The following is a 26,607-nucleotide window of genomic DNA, read 5'->3' as shown; positions in this document are numbered from 1 at the left end:
CTGGACTCCTAACAATACATCCAAATGTCACAGAAAGTCACTAAACACATTGAAGACAAATGCAGATTCTGGACAGCAACACTGGGAACTTCCGCTTTTTAGTATTTACTACAAACCATCCTAAAATGTCAGTACATTTAAAAGATTTTACCCATGCTTTTCACAAGCATTTATTTCCATTTATTTGCAAATAACAGCCTTCAGTCATGCCAAAATTTGTGAGGGAAGGCTCAGAAGCTTTCTGCTAGAGTTCTCTTACAGAATTCCTCCCTTGCAGCTTCCTTCTGGACTGAAATTTCCCTCCTTGGAAGGACCCATGAAGACCACATCCAAGGCTCAAGGAACAGCATAGTTCACTGGTGATGCACAAGGAGCAAACACCTTTTGAAATGAAAGGGATTATACTAGGATGACTCTAACAGAGGGATGTATTCTGTTACCATCCAGGCTACAGTTAACCCTGAAGGTCTAGAGTCAGGCCCAAAGCTCTACTACATTTCCACTGGAAAGAGACCCATGAGTTGGGGAATGGGGAAGGCAGGCAGCCAAGTTCAAAACAGGGAATCAGTTAATCAGTGTGTAGCCCACTTCACTGTTTGGCACCTGTTGTTGTCCTGACAATGGAGATTATACAGAGGACACGTCACAACAGGGGTTAATTTCTCTCTTATAGGAAGTGCAGGTCACCTAGAGAGTATGGCCCACTTGTTCTAATCTTACTCTGTGCCCGCATTCCAGGTGGATTCAGGTTCAGAGGAGAGTAAAGGAGGAAAAGAAATAAGGTAAAGAACATCCAGCAATGACAACACTGAAGGTGATAAACTCATGGCAGGAAGTGTCTCATGCACCTCATCCTGGGAAAAAACATGGCAGCCCAGACTCTTTAGAGGGATCCCCGGAGGGTGTTCTGGCATGGTCACAGCCTGCCTTCCTGGCACATCTCCTGCACCCTTTGAGCTCCTGCCTCTAGCTTTCATGCAGACTGCTGCAAACAGAGGTTAAAGAATGACAGTAAAGCAGGTGACTTGACAGTTTCAAATCAGATGGATCTAGAAGGATGATATGAAGCACTGGACCTTCAATTTGCAAAACGGGCTCATCTTGTGGAGACAGTTTGTTACAAACTGAAAGCGCCATAAGAAAAAAGCAAAAGTAGGGGTAAGGAGAGCCCCAGGCAGATAGTGTAGAAGCTTGGAGACAGATGTTATGGGACAATAATTTACAAGAAATATGTTCAGAGAAAAGTTTATTTAGGATATAGAAAACTACCTTCTAGAATGCAGAAAAGCAAGAACCAGTGATTGAGTGAATGAGATAGATAGGGTGGGAAAGAGGAACTCTTGGAGCTGGAAGAATATGAGATTGAACTGGAAAAGATAAGATTTATATGGCAGGAGCAAGCTTTGAAAACTCAGTGTTGCCCCCAGGTTGAGATCAGCCGTTACAGTGAGAGAGAAAGCTGTGAAAAGGACTAATTACTGCTCACAACCATGGAATAAGTGATGGGAAAGGAACAACTTTTATACAATGCAGACAAAAGAAAATCTGCACAGCTCCCAAACCTTAGCCTGTCTGTCAGAACGAATAATATCAGGTTTCATGGCCAATTTCCATGCAGCCTTCTGTCAAACCTAGCATCGTGAATGCCATAGAGCAGCAAACTACTTTGTTCCACCAAGACAGCGCTTAGCACAACTGATGATTGCCAGAGGTCCTGGGCACTACAGAATAGAGGGGTTTATCATAAGATGTATATACCTGAAAATGCCTGGAACAACAGAGAATTAGGAAGAAGATTTGTCCCAGATTTTTTCTTCCCATGACAGGAAGGTTCTGGATGGATACAGCTGTGAATGCATACTGGCTCACACTTCCAAACTGCAGCAACTGATTTTTCATGCAATTAATTTCCATGTTACTGTAACTGTAGCTCTGGCAGGTCTCAGTCCTGAAAATATCTAGATTTTTTGACCATTAGCTATCCTGAGGCATTTCACAGATAAGGTTATTTTCACATCAGATTATTTTAACCATAAACTGAATTTTTTTAGACATTCTGGAAGAAAATCATATTTTTTCTTTTTATATTTGTGTATTATATGATTTGATGGTGTCACTGATAGAAAAGAGAGCTATTTTCAGAATATATTAATGTATTTTGTAATGACAAGTTCAAATTAAATGGAACCGAGTGATTTTTCCATGTGTACAATGACTAATGAAATGCTTTCACTAATGCATGATGAAAATAAAAAGTGTCATCAATGAAACAAGAAATCAGTTAAAGTAACAAGTTTACAAAGTGCAGAAGATCAATATATTTGGTTAGTAGATTTTCCAGAGCACACAGCAGAGGGACACAATCGGGGAGCCCATATAGCTATCATGAGTCCACCAGAGAATCTCAGAACAAATGAAACATCTTCAAAAGGTAGATCTGATATAGAGAGGAAGTTGTCAAAAAGATTAAAATAGAGGTGCTCTCATGCTGTATGAGGCAGGACAGACATTGGATTGTGTATTTAGAGTCTGATTACTGTGTATGAATTAAATTAAAAAACATGTAATACTTTTAGGAATATTAATCAGAGCCTGGAAACATTTACTCATGTAAGCCATGAGTAGCAACGTTACTCACGATTAGAAATAAGTCACATGAGGAAGGATTTAGGTAGTCTGGCCCCTTGTAATGGAATATGGACAATAATAATAACTGTTGGTCATTTAAAAGTTATACTCATCATAATGAAAGAAATCTGAACTTATCCATGGCATCTGCTGATTTTCCCTCTCTTGACTGCAAGTTCCCTCAGACTCCTCCTTTGATGACACAAGTTATAGTCTAACCTCTTTTTAAAGAGACACTGACTTTCCTTACTTTAATGACAGCTATTAAACTCTTTTAGTACAACTGGATAATATACATGCATAATGGCTGTTCTGTGGCAATAAATTTTCTGGTTTAATTTGTTTTGAATATGTTCTCTTTTCTTGTAATAGGCATTGCTTCCTGATTTGAAACAATAGTACCTGTGCTTTTAATCATATTTGCTCTATGTGGAGTATACAGAATTAATTTTTTCAGGAAGATGAGATGGCATTGACAGAAACTCTGAGACACTTCAAAAGAGAAGGAAAAAAAATCTTATAGTTTTATTTTGGAAAATACAGTCGACATTGTGTACTATATACAAGTTGCTCAGGACTACAAATACAGTAGTCCAGGTTCAGGTGTTTTCGAAGCGACAAAATTAAAGTTGGTTAGTGAAGACACTCTGGGCATTCATGAGACTGAAGATGCTTTAGAGATGCAATGGCAACATTTTCTCCATCATGTTAACTTGGTCCTCCATTGATGGTGTTACGGTGTTTCATTCTTTTAAGACATCTTGTCTTAAATTGTTCTTTGCAAAACTTAACAGTAAATTAATGCAGTTTTGGATCTCTGTGTGCTTTATGTAAATATCCAGTTAAACATAATGCTGGGCTTCTGCTACTTAATGTGAAAAATTCCATCCAGAGAAAGTATGCAAGCCTGCCAGGGATGCAGAGTTGTTTTCTCCTTCTTTTGCTTTTAAGTTGTTTAACTAAGTGTATGGGATATCCTAACTGCATCCCATGTGACTGCAGGAAGAGTGAATTTATAAAGTTTACCTGCTAGCTTTACTGAGGTATTCATATTCTTCTGTGCTGACCTCTGAGGTTCAACATCATAACTTGATTTAGAATATGCTAGGTCCCAAAAGGCTGTAATTCATTTCAGGATTGGCCCCTTATGTCTAATTTTTGTGTTGGTGTTTGTGCAGAGTATTTAAGTTCTAACTGATTTTGCTCTCTCTTTTACCCCCCCCCCACTTGATGAGGTTGCTATAAATGGACAGCTCATCATAAGAAAATAAAAATTTTAATGAACAGGATCAGGAGAAGCCCCACTATATTATGATAGATACAGATCTGATCATTTTGGCAAGGTCTGTATCTACAACTATAATCTGTTATTAATATGGCAATGATGGTGGAAACTAAATAGCATGCAACTCTAACTCGTGCAGTTTTCATTGATATCAATGGAAGCTGAGCATGCATAACTGAAGGCTAAATTAGAGCAGTTTCATACATTTTACTGTCAAGTGAAGAACAACAAAGAATCATCACAGTGTACTCTGTAGGTGTATGTTTTCATTTGAGTTATAACACAGGGGATCTACTAATGCTAAGTAAACGCTATCTCAAACAAATTTCACCAAAATGTTGAAAGATTATTTTCCCATTTTTCTATCAGTCTTTGAAAGGAAAACTTACAAAACATGTAAATTTAGTAGGACAATTATAGTTAAGACAATTATTATGTTTTTCTCAAAGTAGAAAGCTGACTGATAGTTAATTTTTCGTTATTCTCACTGCAGCAAAAGTATATGTGAACTCCTCCAGCATACAAGAGGACCCAGTGTGAGTACTGCAGGTAGTAACTTACTCTGTCTGTTTTATGAAATACTGCAAGTTAAATTTTTGAGTTACAATTTTGAGTCTTCCTGACATAAGAATACAGGGGGGAACTTTTGGGAATACCGGTGAAAAGTGTAGGGAAAAATAAAAATATTCTTAACATTGGTAAAACTTGTCCTTCATTCTCTTGAACAATTCTTTTTCTTTAGCATGAAGGGAAAACCTAGAGTAAATCAGCTGCCTTCTGGTTTCATGGGTTATAATAATAAAAAATAAAAAATAAAAAAAAGGCTAAATCTTATGCAAAAGCATTATCTTCTCCCTCAGAAGGGCTTACTCCAAGGGTCTGTCCTCATTAGCAGTAGAGAGCAGTGATGTTATTTTTGCATTCCTGTGGACTGCAGCAAATTGTCCCTTTTGGCTGTCATTGTTTCCTACGGAAGCAACAATGGCTTCCATTCATCACAAGCTGACACCATATGGCATGTGAAATCACGTTCCACATTGCAGCATCCAAAGAGATGGTGTACATCAAAAACATTTATACAAAATACCTAGCAAAAAGTAAAAAATAAAAGTATAACTGATTTGAAAAACAAAGTACCTCTTCAAGAATCGCAGTGACTTCTAACACGCAGCTCTGAAAGTGTTAAGTAACTTAAAATCCATCTTGCAGACTGCATATAAACAACCAAGAGGAAAATGCTCCAGAGAAAGCATTGAAATTCTGCCATTAAAAAAAGTTTTGATGAGCATATAGTTTTTTAGAAACATCAAAGTACAGTGCAGCTGTTGGTATGTCAAAGAAGTATTGTGTTCCCTCTAACAATTCACTGGTGTCAGCTTGTGTTTGGTGTTATTGACATTAGGATAAGCAAATGCACTGGCTTGCACAGTGACTCTAGGCTCTTTTTGTTTCAGTAGCTGATGGTGGTATCAGTGTCCACCTGTTTTTATGTACAGTAGGTAACCCACCCACTCATCTACTGAAGGATGTTTCATTGTAGGATATAAAGGGCTCCTCCTCAGCAGGACAGATAACATTCACTTCAGTTGTCTGAGAAATGCCTGAACTCGTGTCCTCTCACAGGAATTCTGGGGTATGCCTTGGCTATTTCTCTGACGTCTGGTTTTGATAAGTGATTTTCAGAACTTAGTGTCTCCAAGGAATTCTGCAGGAAGAGACTGGGTGAGGTCATTCGGCTTTTCACTGAGTTTCCTTTCTCTGTTTTTGGCTGTTCTAGCGAACATGACCCTCTAGCACTCAGGAATATTTCTGTTCCCTCAGGAACTATCGACCACTCACTGGTTTTATCTCTGCGCACACAAAAGCTCCATGTCGCTGGAAGGGGAAACAAGGTTGACATTAACCAGGGGAACATAAGCAGCTCGTAGATGCAGCTGTGAGCTGAGTTCATTTATTAGCTCAAGTGCTGGCAAAGCTAACACTTGTTTCTCGGCCTCTCTACTGGCCATTGGCATAGGTCCGAATAGCTGAAGGCAATGGAATAATAGCTAGTTTGTCAGTCCATTTTATTCATGAAATGGGGCACGGCAGGAATACTTGGAAAGAAGCAACAAGTAAAAGAAAATGCATCTTATTTTCTCTGGTTCACAACCATTCTGCCTCAGAAAGTGTGTGACTTGCATACGGCTTTTCTGTACGAGTCTATTCATATCAGATTTCATTTCTTGCTACATGGGTTGCTATGGATACAATTCTGAACTGCTGCTTTTGTAGGCCAGGAGATTTATGACTGCATCTCAAATGATTTTGCTCATCAGTGTTACACAAGGCTTCTTTTTCAAACAAACAGAAGTGAAAACAAACAAGACCTGTTTGTTTCAAAATATTTCTGACAACTGAATTCTGCATTTTGGGTGCTCTGCCTGAAGTCTTTCAGAGTCTATTGATCAGTTCCCTATTTATAGTGAATTGTTGACTTATAAGAAATGCATAACCATACATACAAACACCTAAGAAACAAGGCCTGGAAAAAGTTAAGGGTTTGTACCTACAAGACCAGCATCAAAGTACACATTAGCCCATATTCTGCTCTTACTCATTCTGGCTTTTTTGCGTGCCAAGACAGTTGGGTTTAGTGAAGTCAGAGAACAAGCAGACTCCTTAGAAATTCAAATTGTGTGATTTATCATTAGGTTATTGTTTATCAAAACTGCAGGAAGCCTGGGTGCTACAATACACACGAAAACGAAATGGAGCATATATAATAATACAAAAGAGAATGTCATTAATATTAACTGCTGGCAATTCTAAAGCATGTGAAAACAGATCTCAGTATTAAACAGACAGTCGGAAGTTCTGGGATAAACTTACTCCTCCAGCTTCCTGGATGCTATTAATCATACAGGATGCACATTGTCTTACCTTTCCTCGGATGGGTTCACTAGGAGATTCTCTGGCATTGCACTGAAGGCTAAAGGAGGTCTGTTACTGTAAAATCTTCGGAAGACCTTTGGATGTTCTAGGAGTTGCAAGTGGAGCTATGAAATATAATATTGTTAGGGAGCACTTGTACTACATGGTCCAAGGTAGCCTGCACAAACATGCTACATGCTGCACAAAATACAAGTGATTGATAGCTGCTTTTCTTGAACTGCTGAAGCTAACTTGAGAGGCAAGTGAAACCATAATGTTTATCACAAGGGGAAGATGATGAGTTGGAAGTCAGCTGTGCTTCCACATATGTCATGGTAATTCAAGGTTTTCCTGAGGGGCAGCATTGCAGAAGTGGCTTTAGAGGAGTGGCTTTGCTGGGGTGAAGATGAAGGCCACACAGGCAGACTTTGGAAGAGCATTTCAGTGCAAGAACTGTTAAAGCACAAGACAGAAAAGGCCTGTTAGATCACTTGGCAGGTGCAAGACTTCTTCTCACAGTATGTTTCTTATTGTTTTCCCATGGCCATTTTACCTCTTCATGTTACCTGCCCCCTTTTTCTACAACCTTTTAGACAATTTTCCATCAACACAACAATATTGCCCTATAAATGAACAAGAATAATTTTCACTATTAATATTTAATGAAACAGAGACTGACCCATCACACTGAACCATGACAGGTGCAGGCAGAAGAGGAAGGAAAAAACAAATGTCTAGCACAATTTAAATACCCCAACCACATTCTCCAAAATGACCAGTGATTTTAAATTTTCAATTTGAGATATGGCATAAGGCCAGATCCTCTTAGGGACAAGTGCTCAAAGCTTTCTGAAAAGCAGGACTGCTTAAAGTGCTTCAGGTGGGTCAGGCTGCCTCACTAGTTACTTTTGAAAAGTAGACCACTGCACTTCCATTTGCACACTGGTAACAGCTAAGTTGTTACCGTCACTAGAACACACAACCCAAATAAACCCTGAATGTTGGAGAAGAGCTGGAATATTGTAAGTTTACTGTTGACATCCCTATCATACAACTAGCAGCATATGAATAGACCCTGACTTCTCGCTATTCTGTGGTTGGACCAAGATTTTGTCTGCTGAAAGATCTCATTCTTCCTGAAAAATATATATTAAAATGATGACATTCCACAAATACATTGACAGGTATCTATTATGAAATTACAAAAAACTTTAAAGCTTTTAGAGCGCATGTTTTCTCAAAAACACATACAGGAAACATAGTTGGCCTCCATCAAGCTCTCTGATACTACAGCTAGACTGCTTCTAGTAACTGAACCAGCTAGTTTAAGGACATTTATTGCGGTAACATACACCATCATACATAAATGGTGGTCCATGGGCCCCAAATAGCAGCAAAGACTACATCAGGTACCTAAGTGTTTAAGTCTGATAATCTAAAGTCCTTTGTAAGAGTAATAGTAGAGGAAATGAAATATGCCACTGAGAAGATAGGGAAACAGAAGTGAGCAGTACAAGTTCCTCAAAGTCAACATAATTGACAGCCTGTGCTTAAGTGCTTGGATGCCAGGCATATCAGGCTAAGGGATGAGTATGCAGATCACTGAGCGAAATGAATCTTCCAGTCCTTTTGCAAACTGTTTGCCTCTATGAGGCTGTAATTAACATCCTGCACCTCACTGGATTAGTATAGAGGTAGTTTTGAGAAATACATTGTTTGAAGATGGCTAAAATGCTAAAAGTGGCTAGTTAGTACTGATGTGATTCAGTAGAGAGAGTAGATCTCAACACTCAAATATAGAGCTAGCAGTTTTGGGTCAATCAGGATATACTCAGCAAGCCTAGAGCAATCCTAGGCAATGATATGTAAAAGCTCACTCTTTGGTTATGCTAGCTACAGAAGGGGAATAACAATATATATTTACCCACAGGAATGTTGTGAAAATGAAGGTATTAACACTGTGGTTGTAAAGTACAGCATAGTTCTCGGATGGGAGAAACAAAAGAGGTACTACTGTTCTTATAGATACCAAGTTCATTTAAGAAGTCCAGAAAAAAAATACAGTTTGGAAGTGCAAGAATAAGTATTGAAGTTCCTACAATGTGTGCTGGTCAGCGTGCCTACATACGGATTTGTAGCTGTTCATGGGCCCCTAAAAGCTTTAAGTGTGTCTAGAGTTAGCTACGACTTGTTGTGAAGGTGTGATATGCATTCAGAACACTCCTTCATTTGAATATAGAAGGAAGTGAGCATTTCAGTAGAACTATAAATTGCCTATCTGATTCCTGATGGCAGTGTTTAATAATTGAAACTGGAAATGCAACTGAGGAAGATTTTGTAAATCTGAAAAATAAAATAATATGGAAATTTTAGTTCCCAGCTTTCATACTGGAAAACAGAGGTAAGAAGTACCTTCATATCAAACATGCTAGTAGCTGTGAATACAATAATGCTATCACTTCCACAGATTGTGCTTTTGCTGCATCTGAACAAAAAATTCCTATAGAACTTTTGAAAATTAGAGTGATCTGTATTAATGTTAAATTTCTGGCCATGAAAATATAAATAGACTATTTTCTCTGTAGTCCTGGAAGACACCATTCTTTAGAGATAAGGTAGAATCTGAATTGCTCTAAAACACATTTGAATAATGCCATTGATGAAATTTTGTGTGTGTGTGTGGTTCACATAAAACTAGTGATGATTTTTTCCTCAGTATCTGAACATCTGCTTGGAAGATAAAAAATATTTTCTAAATAAATTACTCACAAAGTAGGTTTGTTAGCTGTTGAATACATTATCTAACCTAATATGTTTCAGTACATTAGTTTTGCAAATTAATCTTCTATAAAAAGATATTAGTTCATTTCCCTCTCAGTGGAATTTCAGGCTTAGAAATCTATTCATAATATATTATGCAAATATTCCAGTAGAGAACCTTAACAAGTTAATATTTCCCATGAACGATTAAAAATTCTCTGCAAATGACTGAAAAGGAGAACCCCAAATTTGGCTCTCTGCTGTTCTTTCACAACAGTGCAAGTCATCTTAGGAAGATGCATGCATGCTTGTCTTTCAGCATCTTGTCATTTCACTCCATATGTGTAAGAGTCTTGCATGATGAGGATCATAAGGATGGTCAGCACGTCTCCAAGGCACTCCAGCAATACAACTGACAAACATTTCTAGAGTTAGTTAAAATGCTAACCTATTCCTTTTCCTAAGTTTAATGTGTGTGCTGGAGAGTGGTTTGATATGTTCATTATCCTCAGCTGGAGAAATTCGTACTGCTGCAGTGATTTGAATGATTCTGCCCACTGTGTCTCACAGTTGCAAAGTTTCTTTGGCTACAGAACTAAACGCTTGACAGTTGCTCACAAGTTAGGGAGTGAAAGAATGCATTTTGTAGAACCCCACAGTGAGATCATCCTAAAAGACTGGCCTGGCTGTGACACAGAAAGAAGTCTGTGTCTCTCTGACAACCTGCCTGTATGTTTTATAAATGGGATCACACAATACATGTACAACATTCAGGCTTTGTATTGCTGGTGCAGACACTTCAGGAAGGATGCTGCCTAAAATTAGTCACAACCTTTGCTTCACTGGCTGCTTCACTGGCTTGACTGGCAGCTTTGCTGCAGATAGCTGGAGAACTTGGAGAATACATTAAATCGGTGGCTTCTTCACTTGTTAAAAATGGCCTCTCTAGTAGTCTTTAACTTATCACCTCCATGGGATACATTCCCAGGTGCTTGATGCAGCAGAGTTAGTAGGGCCTTAGCACGGGGAAATCTAGTCTCCAAAGTTTTAAAATTATATTAATTTCTTTTGTGCAGCAATGTGCAACTAGCTTGACACTTCACAAAAACCAGATGGGTTTGGTAGGTGCTGGGCATCTTCAAAAACCTATCTGTTCAAAGAGCCTGCATTCCAGCTGAACAACCTAACAAAACTAAATCTAAAAAATAGGAAAAATCAAGTTATTTCCAAAGTTATAAATTACTGCCAGAGAGTCTGCTGTCAACTATCTTAGATGTTACAATACCTCTGCAGGGTTGGGTTAGAAAAAGGGGAATCCTTACAAGCCTCAGTAGGCAAGAGCCCAAGCAGTTAAGTTAGTACACAGAACAGCACCAGCTATTGTTTTACTGGATTCCTTTTAAGGGGGGGTGAGCAGGAAGGAATTTTTATGCATATATGCATACACAAAAGGACTATTTTTTCATCTATGTAAAGTCAAAACATACTGGAACCATAAATTACACCCTGGATAAGTGTTCAGTGTTTATATCCTTTTAAGGAATACAGCCAGTTAGCACCCCACTTCCAAGGTATAGTCTTCCATTACTGTTAGATGCTGCAGCCTGATCCCAGCCAGACAATTGGCTCAACACCAACATCACAAATGTGCCAACATATGGAAACAATTGCTTTCCTTTTGATTGGGAATGACATATTCTGGGTGTGTGCACAACATCCCCCCATCAATCATCCAAAGTGGTTCATTATTTGGGCTTAAACTTAGTCTCAAAGAGAAGATCTCTAGAGTCTTGTGCAAAGGGCAGCAAAGATATTTACACTCCCCAGCAAGCAAAAGAGCCTCTGCATGGTGATAGTGTGTTTGAGCCACAGTATATCCTGACCTAGCCTGATTCCTTCTCTGTACAAGGTTGTGTTTTATGCACCAAAACTGATATTATTGCTCAGCTTAATGCAACAGCAGCTAGATCTTGGAACTGCATTTGCATAGTGGGGCTGTGCCAGCTGCTATTCACCACTGGGATTCCAGAAATCTCCACATATTGACCATCTCAGCAAGAGAAGTGAGGGGGAAGGTTTAATTGTCCATATCTGACCTCAGACTACATGGTTTGACATCAGTGATGGCCCATCTGTCTCAATAAAGTTGTAATAGCAGGAGGCCTGAATCACCTGGAAAAGATCAAGAAGATTTTTGTTGAGTTCATGTGGCTAAACTGGTGATATCCAGTGCGTGATCAGGAGATAGATCAGGGAGGCAGACTCTTACTGAGAAGACAAAGAAAGTCTATTTTAGAAGCTTGCTGGGCTTACATACAGCAAAGAATAGTGAAGGGAAACAAAAGCTAAAAACTTCCCTAAGAATTGCCAATATAGTGAGAAGACAGAAGAGACCTGGTGTTGAACTCAGTAAATACTAATGTTGTTATACTCATTAGAGTTACTCTGGACAGAGGCCTTAGGCATCCCAGGATCAGGACCTCAAACTGAAAATGAAATTGTAGCTCAGTGGAGGTGAACGAATATTTTTCCATTTTCTTCAATAAAGCCAGGGGTTCATGTGAATGTTGGAAGCCTCCTGGTGATGGGACTGACTATTTCATGTTAATGTAAACTTTGAAATGAGTTCTTCTATGGATTATAGAAAGTGAGAGGCTCTCACATGACAGACAAGTAGGCAAAAGCACATTCCAACTGTAATATGTAACAGACAGAGCAATGCAATTGCATAAAAACACAGCAAAAACTTCTGAAAGCTCTAAGAGAGAGATTTTAAACTGATATAGGCACCCCATTCTCAGAGAAAATACAGTGGGAGCGAAGCATCCAAATACTTCACAATCTGGTCTTGTGACTGTGGAGCCGAGGTTTCACTGTCTCCAGTGAGCTGGACTCTGGAGTTCAAGTTTCACTGAAATAAAATTGGGGGTGCAATCTTCAGAGATAAGTCACTTTTGAAAATGGTTCTAGAGCTTCAGTGTCGCTTACGAGTTTTTGAAAGTATCAGTTAAGGCCTGATACCTTAAGAGTGCATGCTAGTTGCTGTTAATCGCATGCAGCCCTACTTCTGGCTCTTTCTGAAACTTCAAAGAGTTGAATTCAAGGGAGGAAAAAGATCTTGAATTTGACCGAAACAAAGGCAGAAAACATCAATGGTGCTTTTTGGCAAGAGGAAGACTCATTACTATGATTAAAATTCTACATGAGCACTCAAGAGATACAGATTCAATCGCCATTTGTATACAGACTTCCTGCAAGACCAAACACAAACCTCTCAAGGCCAGATTTTCAAATGTATTTAGGCACTTTAAGATGCAGACAAGAGCCATGTACAATTTACAAATATATTTATGCAGGCTAGATGTTTAACAGCACCTGTCTGTGTCCTTTGTGTTCTCTATCTGCAAGAAGATTACAGATGTCATCTCTTCAGATCGCAGCCAAATTCTACCTTCAGCCATATACCCAACACTTCCATGTAAGTGAATGTGAGGAGAGAGCTCATATCTAAGGACAGGACTTAGTTCCAAATAGAATAGGAAAAAGGATTTGCTGCATGATAAAAATAGGCTGAGTGCCTTGTCACATCTGACAAATGCCTCAGATGGCATAGCATAGATTTGTGGTGGGGCTATTAAAATAGATTATATTTCCACTGAATAAACTGATTCCTTGTCACAGGTAGGTAGGTAGTCTCTTTCTCACTGGCAGTGAAAATGGGTCTCAGCATGAGTGGGTATCAGGGAACTAACCCTTGTACTGTTTTGAGAAATAATTCTTAATGCATCCCTTCATAGCCATTTGTAAATAAACTCTTCCAGGCTGAACTCTGCAAGGCATAGTTCCCCTCATAGGCACTTATTCACAAGAGCTGTTCAACTGAAAAGAGAAAGAAATTTTCACTTATTTAGAGCACAGGTTGCCAAATCAGGCCCTTTCTTACTAAAAGCAGGGTGGGATGATTGGCCTGTTTTGGGATGTTTTCACTTATGTAAAATAAAATGAGGTCAGACCCTCAACTAATGTAAGTTCATAAAGTCAATGGCCGCTGCAGCAGACAAAGGCCTAGGCGGTAGCTCTGATTCATTGCTGCTGCCTGCTAACTGCAGTAGTTAATTTGTGTTCCTTTGCAGTAGTTAATGTGTCCCTTTACAGTCTTCCCACATCTATTTTTTTTAAACAGAAAGGCCATATTATCAAATAACACTCAAGGAACTGTATTTTATTTGTAAATATAAACTGTCATGAGTCACACAAAAACCACAAGACAGCTGATGAGAAACCAGCTTCCCTTTCATATAACAATAGCTGACTGCCCAAGACTAAAAGACCTTAGCCTCTAACTCATTTTGGTTTGAAAAATCAGAAGTGGATGATTATGTTTTCCAGCAGATACTGTTCTGGCACAGGAGAAATATTTGTTGATCTGACTCTGGCTGGCAGACAGGCAGTTTTGGGGTGTGTAGCACACAAAGAATACTTTCATTTTTTGGCATGGCATAGCATTGCTGAAATACCAAAGACCATGGCTAATTAAGTGGAGTGATGGAACAGAATGATTTGATGATAAGATTTAATTGGTATGAACATTCTCATAGACTAGTTATTGTATCTGTCTGGGAAGGCCAGACGTTCAGCTGCATTAAGCATTGCTCAACTGTAGTTGAAGGGGTAAAAGGGCATAAGGGTGCCCTTTACTCGTTCTTAGCCCTGGGACTGCTCAGCAGTCGGGGCTCAGGGTGCAATTTAGAGTAGATTGCACCAACCTGCTATGGTCCCAGTCTGCTGTCACAGTAACTGAAAATCACCAGAATCAGTCTTAACCCCTTGCCCTAGCCACGCTGATTGCTGTTACATAGGAGCCACTAGAGCAAATCTGCCCAGGGCCCATGCTGTGGAGGGCTGGACTGCTCAAGCTGCTTCCAACCAACAGGTGGAGCATAGATCAGAATCACACCATTAACTGCGTAAATGCTACTGCTTTCAGTTGATTGTTTTGATATCTTAATAATAAAGTTGAGTGTCTTCATTTGTTCAATGGGAAACAGTGCTCAGATAAGCCACTTGGAACTTGATAGAATGATATTTGCTTAAGAGCTTGGCTGACACAATAAAGTAGACTCTTTCCCCCGATACTCTCCATTTGTACTTCTGTGGAAGCTTTCCACAAGTCTCCTGTTTGGGGCTCCAGCACTACCAGATTACTACAGTCTGTAGTCTCCAGGGATACAAACAAAGTCTATTTAAGTACTGCCACAAGGCCTAAATCACTGAACAAAGCCATGGGGCAAGAGTTAGGGTCGTATCAGTGAACTAGTATTGCCAGGGAAAAGGGCTTGCATATCAAATTGCTCTTCCTTGGACATGGATGATCCCAGCATTCTGTGACAGGCCACTTCCATCTGCCTGGACACATGGCCAACATTGCAGGAACAAGCGTGCCAAGAGCCTTCCTAGAAGAGCCTGAAGGATTTCTGTCACAAGGACACATATTATTTGTGAGCAGTACAGGTTTCAATCACCAAGTAAGGCAATATGGCACATGGAGAGTATCCCAGGCTTCAGGATCATTCAGGTAAAGATAGACGTAACCACAGTACCCAGAAATCATTCTAAATTTCACCAGTCATCTCTGCAACAGCTCTAATTTGTGCTGCAGAAAGAATCAGAAAACTGAAACCAGCTCCCTGTTTTTCCCTTTCTCCTTTCTTCTCAGTTCTTAGTAAAAACTGTCATGGTTCCAAATCTGGCTTTTTATTTTCCGCCACACAAGTTTAGGTATACACAGCTAAAGACTTAAAACACTGTTTTATAAATAACTAACATATTTTGGCTATAGATTCACTCCAAGTGGTCTACATAATTTTAAAAAATGAAGCTGTTAATTATATTTGATCTCAACACTATACAGCATTTCAGTATTAAAACTATCTACCTATGAGTTAATTAATTGTATTATCTCTGGCTGTTTTCTTTGCACTTATATGCTAACACTTCGATAGAGGCCCCCTTGAAGAGTCAAGAGTTTTGATTTGCTGAAAGATTTTTGCTTATCTGTGTTATGCCATTATTTTTCTACACTTCTCTTTGCCTCTAGAAGAGATAAGGAGCCAGCAAGTGCCATTCTCTTCCCTGATGAGCCTTGGAGGAAAGAAAGCCTGCTGGTGGCTAGCTCTTGCTGCAATAGAAAAACACTTTTTTCTTCAGAAGCTATCATGCTTCTTTTGCTGCCAGAGATGCTGGGAGCTCTAGAACCTGCCCAGCCAGCATCACTCTTGCTTCAGCCTTTGTGGTCTCTTGCAGAATGAATCCACTTCATCAGCTACTGGGGAGAAAGAGCCCTGAACTGACAAGCAGCACTTCCTTAAACCTGGGCAGGCAGGAAATTGTCCCTCTGCTCAAAGAATTGTCTCCTTTCTTTCTTTTCTAATGCCTATAATTGGCAAGTTTTTTGAAGGCTTTTAGCACTGTATAATCTCTGGCCTGTTCCCATCATTTCTCAGATTGCTCCAAGATTGCCGACTAGGGAGCCCCTCTCTTCAGACTTCAAAATCTATTGCAGTCATAGCTTCCTGTTGAATGTCTCAGAGCATCAGACTAGTATTATTCTCATTTCAAGTGTATCAGGCTATGCTCTTGGAGAAAATACACTGGACTGTTAAACAGAACATGCTCCATTGTGTTTCACAGTGTTTTCTGACATTAAAATACTTATTCATGTGATGAATAATTTTTTAGTTGAAGACAACGCAGTTTAGCCATAACACAGACATCACTGTTCTTCAAGAGTGCTGCTTGCCACACTGCTATCTTGGAATACCATTCAATGACAGCAGCAGTCTCTTTTGATCCTGGCATATTCAGTGAGGGTGTTGGCTCATCAACCAGTTGCCTCCTCAGAATAAATATGCATGGAGTCAGGAAATGTAGGATTGCAGCTGCTCTCCAGCAAATTCTCCATGTAAAAATAAATGACAAAAATCACAGTAGCAGCAGTCTGAGTTAGCTTGCTGCTAATTCAGTGCTATTGGGCACATAAAAGGACATATTTACCAGTGCTGCTCTTCTGGTCAGTCAGTTCGCTTCACGCGACTATTATAGATATGCTGCTGGATGCCTCTTTCCCCCTCATGTAAGATTGATTTTATGGAGGACTTAGATTCCCAAATGCCCTACTTGCAGACAATAAAACCCCAGCCATTATGCTGACAAAACACTATCAAGACACAGAACCCATCTGGGCAGTTTTTAAAAACTGGTCTCGACTTGCTTGCATTAATTCATTTTAGAGCTGGCTGGAGAAAAGCACAAGAGGATTTGTTCTGCCCACCTGAGCCCACGTGAGACAGACCTTCACTAACACTGTGTAAGTCTCATGCTGTAGAAAGTGCAGTGTGGCAGCTAGGAGAAGTAAGCACAAGGTAGCAGGATGTTTAGTCAGCTACTGGGGACACTGTAAAGAGTTGTCCTCTGACAGCAGAATTCAGTCAAGCTCTCTCAAAAATAGTTTCAGGTATTTATACATTAAGAATAGTTGAAGGATGGTTCTTAAAATCTTACAGCCTCCATACGTATATTTTTAAAACAGAAGTATTTCCCCACTGTGATTAGTTTAAAAGGATTATGTTTTACATGCCAGAGAAGGGGTGGTTACTACTACAGAGTTATTTAATGGCTGAACTCTGCTACCAAAGGCATTCAGATTTTATAAGATGGTGGAGAGTCAGAAGGAAACACCTTCAGTGATTTCAGTAGGGTTATTCTTAATATATGCTGTTGTAAAGGAGACAAAAATCAGATCTGCAGACAGGTGCTGCCCATAAAGTGGTGCCTGAAACATGTATGTTATTTGCTATTTCTCAATATAGACAAAAACTAAAAATACAACTTACAAGTGTGTTGACAGATAGCAACTATTTGATGGTGTATACAGTGCAATCCAGTCAGATAGCATTATCTAATGTGAGACAAAAAGCTTTCTGTGGGCTCTCACCTATCCCACATGAAGGCCTTTGCTGACTGCTGAATATAGTTGGCAAAGACAACTCACAGGCTGGTTTCTGAAAATCAGTTCTTTGGGTGCTCTGTTTGTCATACGGTGGAGTATAATGATACACACGGGAATCCCCAGCTGGCCACCAATGATGCTTTAAAATCAGAAGGAAGAAGATAAAATTCCACATACACAGTTAAACATAAAAAGGTTACTATTGTAGTGTTTCTAAAGTGTCCCCTCAGAGCTCTGTCAGTTCCTTGCCACTACTGCTAAGCCCATTCTGACTCCTAATACTAGCTTTCTATGGAAATAAATTGTGTGGCTACATGAGGACCCAAAACTCTTTCATTCTCCCTTCTCTTCTGTACTACAAAGCTATCTCTTTATGCATTCCATGTAAATGAGTCACAAATCTTCCTGGATCTTCCACACAAGTGGTATTTGTATATATTTAAATTGTTTCAAACTGCTTTCCTACATCCTTTTTCCAGTCACAGCACTTAAGAACTAAACAGGTATCTAGACTAATATCACACAGTAGCAAAAATTGTAATTTCTTTTAGGGCACAGGGAAATACTATGCAACATGCCACAAATAAAACTCATATTCAGACTTAGGAGTCATGTCATTATTTCAGAGAATCTAGGCAGACCAAAATTAACTCAAAGTGTCAATCCTTCAGCTAACCAGCCCAGAAATATCTGATAGAGAGGTTGATGTTATTTTTGTATTTTGTAGAGTTCCAAAATATTTTATCAAGGTGTGTATCTGGAAAACAGTCCCTAAAAAGAATGTTCCTTATAAAGTGGTGGCTCTCTCTCAGACATACTTTCTGTATCTAATGAAAACTATTTACAGCTAAATCACAAGTATGAAAAAGAATAGTTCAGCTATATCAAGATCCATAAATACAAAGCAGGCATGTTAGAATAGGGCTGATGTATTTAAATTGTCTCTTTAGAAACCAGTAATTGAAGCTCACTTGTTCTCTCTTTCCTAAAGTTTGTTCACTATAGCCTGATTCACTGAGGATCAGAGAGCTTCATCCTGCCTCTGTTCAACTTAAGTTTCTATACTGTTTACCCTTTCCTCAGAACATGGTGTATTTGAATGCCATATTCTTATACGTCTACTGATGCTGTGAGCATCTTGTTTCACTGAGGTCTTTCATAGAGTAAGGTATTGGTAGCATGACTTGGGGAGCCAGAATTTGTCATGTAGAACTCAAAATTCTTTGATTAGATTGATGGAAAAATCACTTCTGGGCATAAAGACAGAACTCAGTTCCACTGAAGCCATGTTTTAAAGAGGTGTATAGCCCTCATGTTGGTCTTTTGCATGAGGTCATTTTTCTTGAAAGTAAAATCTACCTAGATGCCTATTTAAGAACCATTCTTCTTTTTTAATCCTAGTACATAAAACAAAGCAAACTTCAAGAAAATGTGACCTAAAGCAAATCAAGACTGATTTAACCTGCACAGGCTGATTTTACTAATACTTTTTCTAACATACTTCTTCATGACTGGCTACTGACTGTACAGAAATGGTGAAGATCAAACAGAGGGTGCAGACATTGCGGTATCTAGACCTAGCAGACTGGCTTATACAGATCATTTTAAATCATAATTCTGAATTGTTCTAATGTTAATGGGCTAATTCAGATGTTTAGCATGTTTTACTGCTGTTATTTCATGCCACATATATATCTACTATATTAATTAAAAAGATTCATACCTGTTTTGTCTTGGTGTCTTTTGTTTCCATATAGTATACTGGCTCATTTAGGAACCTTGCGTTGGAAATAATTGATGTCACATAATGAGGTTGGGGATTATTGCACCTCTCTGGTGAATGTGAGTGGTGTTTATTTGGGAGAGATATATAGTCTCTGTTGACAGCTCTTGTGCATAGTTCTGGCATGTCAATATTAAATATCCTAAAAGTATTTGGGCTGAAAGACAAAAGAAGACAATGAAGAAATTATCGCATCCATACATGTACTCCACTCTTTGTTAACAGTTAAATATATTTACACCAAGCAAAAGAAAAAAGATATCTGTTAACAACTCAGTAGGCCACATATGATATTATTCACTGCTCTGAATCCAGAATATGGTTTTAGTGCAGTTATTCTGGTATGATCTGGGTGCAAGCCTCAGAAAACTCCAAATAGTAGATTCAGTTCTCATTCACACTAATTCTGCTCTAGTTACTCCTGAGTCATACTAGACAAATCAACGTCAAAATGGTACAGTGAAAGAGTTAATGTCTTGGTTTTGTACCTTTTAAATTAGGATTAGGACTCATTCATGTCTATTACTTGATCCTGAGTATACAAAATTGATCCAGATTCTTGGGCTGGGGTGCCTATTTTCAAGATTTTCAAGCAATGTACAGTATTTTATTCCTCATTTTTTTAATTATGCTTTTTTGATCTGGCCCTTGTGCCACTACAGATCTCTCTCAAGTTATAATGACTTGCTAACAGTTAATTTCAAAGGTTTCAGCTGTTCTTACTTCATCAGCTGCTTTGGACACTGATTAGCTTAGGTCTTTATTGCCTTAACAAAAACACTTTTTTCTGATTCTGCTTGCCAGTTGGTTTCTTTCAATTTATGTAAGTCATATTTCCCAGTATCTATCCATCGCCTCTCTGTGACTCTTCCCATATACTCTCTTCTTAGTCTCCTACTCCTTTTTCTTTGTATCGTTCCTATAGTGACATCTCTAATCGTATTATTTACACACCAATAATATGCAGTTACCATCCTCTTTTCCATCCTTTTCTCTGGAATCTGTGCTTTTGCTCCTGACCTCCTTGTCTCCTTTTCAACAGAAACCAACTAGCAGCAATTAAATATGCAAGTTACAAAAGGAAATAGCTCTCTATTACAAAATACTCACTCAGCTAATTCAATCATTTCAAGGAGGTAGTGAACTGTACTTTTATTACACTGATAGACAGTAAATACAACTGATACTTAACTATACAGTTAATGTTTAAAGAAAGTAATGCTCTCCATCAAGGTCAAACATACTTATTTCTGATAAGAAGGGAAAAGCGTTATGTATGCTGTATCTTGAAGTCATGGACAACAAATAAACTTCACATACCACCATGTTAGTTACTTGTCTCAGAATATTAAACTGATACAGAGCCAATAAAAAGTCATGTTGTTAAGTTTCCGACAGCATACTTTTGTACTGAAACATCAAAGTTATTGTTAGGCTTATCTCTGTGCCTGGTGGACTGTCATATAAATTGGCCCCTATGTTACCCAGTAGACAAATACACAGTGGAAAGACAGTCTTTCACCTAAAAATCTCATCCAGTTCTCACCGAAGTAATTTATTCCTTTGTCTTTGATGGAAGAGTGGGATCAGCTCTCTGAAAGTTTCCAAAATGGTTTTATGCTACATACCAATTTTACTTATGAATAAATGTCTTTATTTAACAGATTTTATTGAACTCAATATAAGATCACAGCTTTTCCATTAGTAACTTTCTGACATACAGCTATAGCAGTGCACGTCAATTCAAGATTGCTTATTAGACACTTCTGTTCATAGGTAAGCCATGCTTGTGCCTATTTATATTTAGTAAATCTATTTTAAATGCAATATACACAAATTCTTTTTTTAGGACCTCAGGAACAGAGTGCTGGATAGGACATCCTGGCCATTCAAACAAACCTGCTATTACAGGCAACTCTGCCATACGATCCCATTTATGTATTCACCAACACTATCTTAATACTAATTAAGGTTTTGCCCATTACTCCTATTCTGATCCTACCAGAGGCTCTCTGCTCAGAGTCAGAAGCCTTCTCATTTTCACTAATCGATTTCTTGGGCCAATAAAGCTCCAGTCATTCTTATCCAAGTATGGTCCTTAAGCTAAAATTGGTTCTTCTTTCTGCTGTGAGCCTGAGTGCTTACCCCAAAACATAAACAGAAATAGAAATGAAATTCTCTAATTCTTTTTTTTGTTTTGTTTTGGAGAGATTTAAAAAAGCCAGATTCTCTCAGTCTCCTCTCACAAATTAGGCTGTCCAAACCCATGATTACTGTATTCACCCCATCTGAACCTGCTCCAATTCAATTTCTTGAACATCTTGTACATTCCTGATTGTCAGAACTGTACACAATGAAATGGCATTAACACTTCTCTGTCTCTTCTGGGAATACCTCACACAGTGCTCCATAGGACTGGATATTTCTATTACTATAGTCTTTGACATCATTCACTGACCTGTTCATCACTGACATCTCTCCACATGGAGTCTCTTAAATAAGCATGTTTCCTCTTTTTCTCAGTGTTATTAATATTGAACATAAACACACACACACGTGTGCGCACATAAAAATACACACACATATGTGTGTGTGTGTGTGTGTGTGCGCGTAGGTGTGTGCATGACTTCAGTAACACTGAGCTTGATGAATCCCAAAAGGTCACTTTCCAGTACTCCAGTCTCTGACTGTTCATCAGCTCTTCACCCATTTTCCAATTCTTGAACCAGGGCCCATCTTCTTTAGTTTTACTTCTATGTTCTCATGTTACCCAGGAATTACTGCATTACTTGTTTGTAAATTGAGGTTAATTAGCACTATCAGATTTTCCTTGTCTAGAAAATCAGATATATGAATAAAATTATAAGTTGCTCTGGTATTGTCTATTTGAGTAAGTCCAAGTTAACTGTCATTCTATTTTCCATTTGTTCCAAGGTCTTAAATAAAGTAATAACAAAGTCTTGTCAATGGCTGAAATTAGCTCAGTAAATGCAAAACTTCTAAAAACATTAAACTGCCAGGCATTTTTTCAGATGCAGACTACAACACAAATGATCTTTTTATTGGAATTCAAACATTTCATACCAAGAATTGTATGTTCACATTTCAGGAATGAATCTTTTTTTCTTCTGCATATTCTGTCATTGAAGATAATTCCTTGGATCCTAAAAGCTCAGAATTCATCAACAATTTCTAGATCACCCTTATTTCTCCTGCTGCTACACCTTGCTTCCATACAACTTACATGTATCTATCTGGTTTTGTTAAAAATTAGCCTTCACATTCTTGTGACCTTATTCCTGGGGTATTTTTAGCTTTTTCATTTTTCTGTTCATTTGTAGTTTAACTGCAGACTGGAAAAGGTAAAACGGGAATTTTGGAACTGTATTATGTTATTTTTTATTGCATAATAACCTGGATATAACACAGGCATTACCTGTATTATCTTCATAGGGAAAGAAAAGAGCTAGAATAGGCTGACCATTCTTGGGGTTGACAGTCCATTAGTTGCTGTCCATTGCCTAGCCCTTTCCCCCACCAATTCTGAATGTGCATAGAAGTCTCCACAGAGCTCTGTGGGTAGAGGAAATGCTACCGTAACTGTGGCCATGCAGAGATCACTGGATAGAAGCCCTTACCTGCATGCCGTTTCTAGATATATGACTGGACCCTCATATAAGTCTGGCTCAGAGACCAGATTGTTCTGCCCTACTTTGTTGGCTCCATAGTAAATCACTAGGAATGCAGTGATGACTTCTGTGGAAGGTGGAGATAATGAGGTGCAAGAACCCTGGTCAATAATCTGCCCACTGACCTTCCAGCAAATGTTTTTGCTTTTCTGTGTGATAGTCATCTCTCTGCCTGTGTGCTGAAGAACAGTTTTTTATGAAGCAATTTTATAGCTATAGTTGTACATGAACACAAAAGAATGCAAAGGGATGAATGCTTTTATGCTAGCTTTGAGCCCTCAGATTCAGTGGCAATCATCTCTTGCATCCTCCCTCTTCAGGTTCTTCCAATGGCCCCATATAGGAGAAGCCTGACATACTGAGTGCCTCCAGAGAACCTGGGGTTCATTTGTGGCCACTACATGCCAGAACCAGGGATTTAACAGGCCCAAGTTTCCATTACAAAGCTAACTCCCCTCTCAGAATATCAGTATTAGACATGGTAGGCAAGATCTCAGGGGACCTAAGGAGGATTATTCTGCAAGATTTCATGTGACTTGAACTTGAATTCCTCTACTATAAGGCCCTAAATATTTTCAGCTACAGTTAATGATATCATTGTAGTAAAAAAATGAAAGAGAAGGAGGAATAAAACATACATTCCTATGCTTCCCTAGGAAAGACTTTCCTAGCCAAAGTTCCCAAATGTAGTTGATTAGCATGAAATGGTTAGTGTTATCAATATTTCTATTTCTTCAGTAATACCAGAAGAGGTGAGACCTGTGGCATTTAGAAAAAACATAAAAGGTCTTATGAAAACCCAGTTTGGGGAAGCAATGAGGGAGGCAGGAGCTTAGCTTTTAATCCTGTAATGAGAGACTTGCTAATGAAAAAAAAAAAAAATCCTTTAGAAGGCTTTCCCAGGAAATATCTCACTTCATAAGAGTAATTTTGTATAATGTCCCCATCCTTTGGATTTTGAAAGCTCTTTGAAACTGTGTTTATCCAATGTGTGAGCAGCTAAATAACAACAAAAAAAAAGAGGAAAAAAAAAGAAAAAAGGTACAAAATGGTTGGTTTGATGGAGGAAGTGCCTTTGAGAAAAATAGCTAGGGGGAAAAGGCATCCCAGTGACAGGGCCCCAAAATGACAAATGATGCTCTTTAATTTGGACCTCAGCTCCTACCTGAATTATAAGGTATATGGGATAAACCCTCTCTTTTTTGTTCTGTGTTTACAAACTGCCTAATGTAATGGGACCCAGATCAATGCCTGGCACCTATCAATTCTACCACAGTTCACACAAGAAAAGCTGTTATAAGAGACAGATACTTTCCCATAAGCTGACCCTCATCCAAGACAGTTACAGCCTTTCAGAGATTTGTCATAATACCCGCACAGCCCAAGAGGAGTAGAGCAAGCAGGTGAAGTCAAGATATGTCTCTGTGGCCTTGTGTGGTACCACGCACAGATAGCCAAGCTCAAGTTCCAGAGGCACTGCAGTCCTAATAGCCTGGACAACTTTCCCTGTTTCTCAAGAGAGCTAAATAATCGGGTGAAATATCACTGCCCATAACTACTTTGCACACATACAGCACGTACTCTGAAGACCCCAACCTAATCCTGCACATCCTTACGTATCTTCCATTGCAGTCCCCTGATTTTGCCAGCCCTCATTTAGGTGCCCGAATCGCTCTCTGCACTGCATGTCACCCCTGGAAAACTACGGACCCCTCAGGTAATCACAGGGAGCACTGAACCAGGGGGCGCTCAGGCTCCAGCAGAACTCCACCCCATACTGGCACTATACTGCCTCACGTGGGACCCAAGACTAGTTCGTGGGAAGTCCCACCAGGACCACCCCCTTTGATGAGTCCCATCAGTCCACTTTGGTCCTGAGAGCTTAAAGCTGGGCCCCTGCACTGGCAACAGCACTTACAGCAGGTGGGGAGGTGCTCTCCTCCTGTGGACCATGCAGATCTCCAGGGTCTGGTACATGGTGCCTGGAGCGATCCAGACAGGGTTTGTGATGGCAAGGAGATGGGGGACGAGTGCTCCAGAGACAGCGTCGGGTTCTGCCTATGCTTCTCCCAGCCTGGCTGTTAGTGCGGAGTTGCTAGGAGACCCGGGAGGCAGCGAGACATAACTGCAACTGAGCTACAGGGAGACGTGGAGCGAGCGTGGCAGCGCCTGCACTGCCTCTGCCGACAAAGGCTTTGGCCCAGCCTGCTCCCCAGGGTGCCTTCCCCTCCCCTCCCCTCCCCTCCCCTCTCCTCTCCTCTCACTCACATACGCTGTTGGTTCATATCCCCACTTCTTACTCTAGCCTGAAACACGTGGGCAATTAGGGCAGAATTTGAGATCAGCTCAATACTGTGCATTAAGCAGAGGCTTCCTATTTGGCTGTGAGGAAACATTTGCTGAATGGAGACTGTTCTTGCAGAACACTGGTATTGTAGGGAGTGAGGAAATATCTATTGATTGAGATAAATGGCCTTGATAGATTATGTTTCTTCCCCTTCAGCAGTCAGGGATGGAATCTAGGATAATATACATGTTCCTGGATCTTACATATGCTGAGTTGTTTGACCTCACTGTTTTCTGTTCTTAATTCTGGTTAGTTGCACTACTACTTTGTAAAGAAGTCAGTGAGGCCACCTTCCTGCACTCAGGTCAGAAACTCCATCACCATCTAGTTTCTTTGACACTTCTCAAGTGGCCTACAGGTACTTGCAGCCTGGGAAAAACAGCCTCTAGAGACTATTCCTTTTACAATTCTAGTTCACATCAAGATCAGAGTACAAGAGACACCTGGCTACTGTTTCAGCTCCAAGCTGAAATTAGTTAAAAAGGAAGAATCTGACTTCTATAGCCAGGCCCAATTTCCAAATCATTATCACAGACAGATTTAACTGTGGCATGAAACATGATTCCTCCCATGTTTGCATTACCCTGCTGGAGGCTACTCATCTTGTTACTAGACAACCGCAGGCAGTACTTTCTTCAGAATCCTTATTTAGTCCTGAGAAATAAGTTTATCTGAAAAGGAAGTGACAATAAGGTTAAGTTCATGAGAAAAAGGGAACAGATCAATTTTATTAACAGCTCACCTGCAGAAAAAAGGATTTTATTGGTAAATTTTCTCAGCATAGACAAGGCCACAAGTTCAAATTTTCATGTCCACTTCTTCCCACAAAGACATCCTGAAGAGAAGTAAGCATACCCTGTCTACACTAGGAGGGTTTGGGTTTTTAATTTATTGAGAGCATCTGAATCTGAAAAAAATGGCCCTTAACATGTCAATGGTGCCAACTGATTACAGTTTCTCTCAAAGACAGAGTTGTCTGGTCCCTTGCAGAATTAGAATTGTAGCATTTGTGTAAATGTGCACTGCATAAATCAGCATTGTGTTCAGATTCAACAATAAAGCCATGGAGGGAAATTGTGCAGTATATTTATGCCAGGAATTAAAAAAATAATAACTTTCTAAGCTTGGTATCTCGTGGAAGGATTTAGTCATTCTGGTTTCCTGAAGAGAAGGCAGAATGGCAATGAGGTGGGA

The 26,607-nt window shown here is 39.4% G+C and overlaps 1 protein-coding gene across 1 annotated transcript; it reads right to left on the bottom strand.

Moving 5' to 3' along the window:
- Positions 1-5,495: 5,495 nt before the first annotated feature.
- CUNH2orf73 (chromosome unknown C2orf73 homolog) lies at positions 5,496-23,021 on the bottom strand. The gene is given in 6 exon segments (XM_026074399.1): positions 5,496-5,746; positions 5,749-5,788; positions 6,836-6,877; positions 16,917-16,987; positions 17,580-17,733; positions 23,016-23,021. Coding segments are annotated over 6 exon segments (564 nt in total).
- Between the last annotated feature and the right edge of the window lie 3,586 nt (positions 23,022-26,607).

This window comes from Apteryx rowi, unplaced genomic scaffold (assembly GCF_003343035.1).
Source record: "Apteryx rowi isolate R43461 unplaced genomic scaffold, aptRow1 scaffold_387, whole genome shotgun sequence".
Lineage (NCBI taxonomy): Eukaryota > Metazoa > Chordata > Aves > Apterygiformes > Apterygidae > Apteryx > Apteryx rowi.
This window is presented reverse-complemented; position numbering and strand designations above follow the sequence as displayed.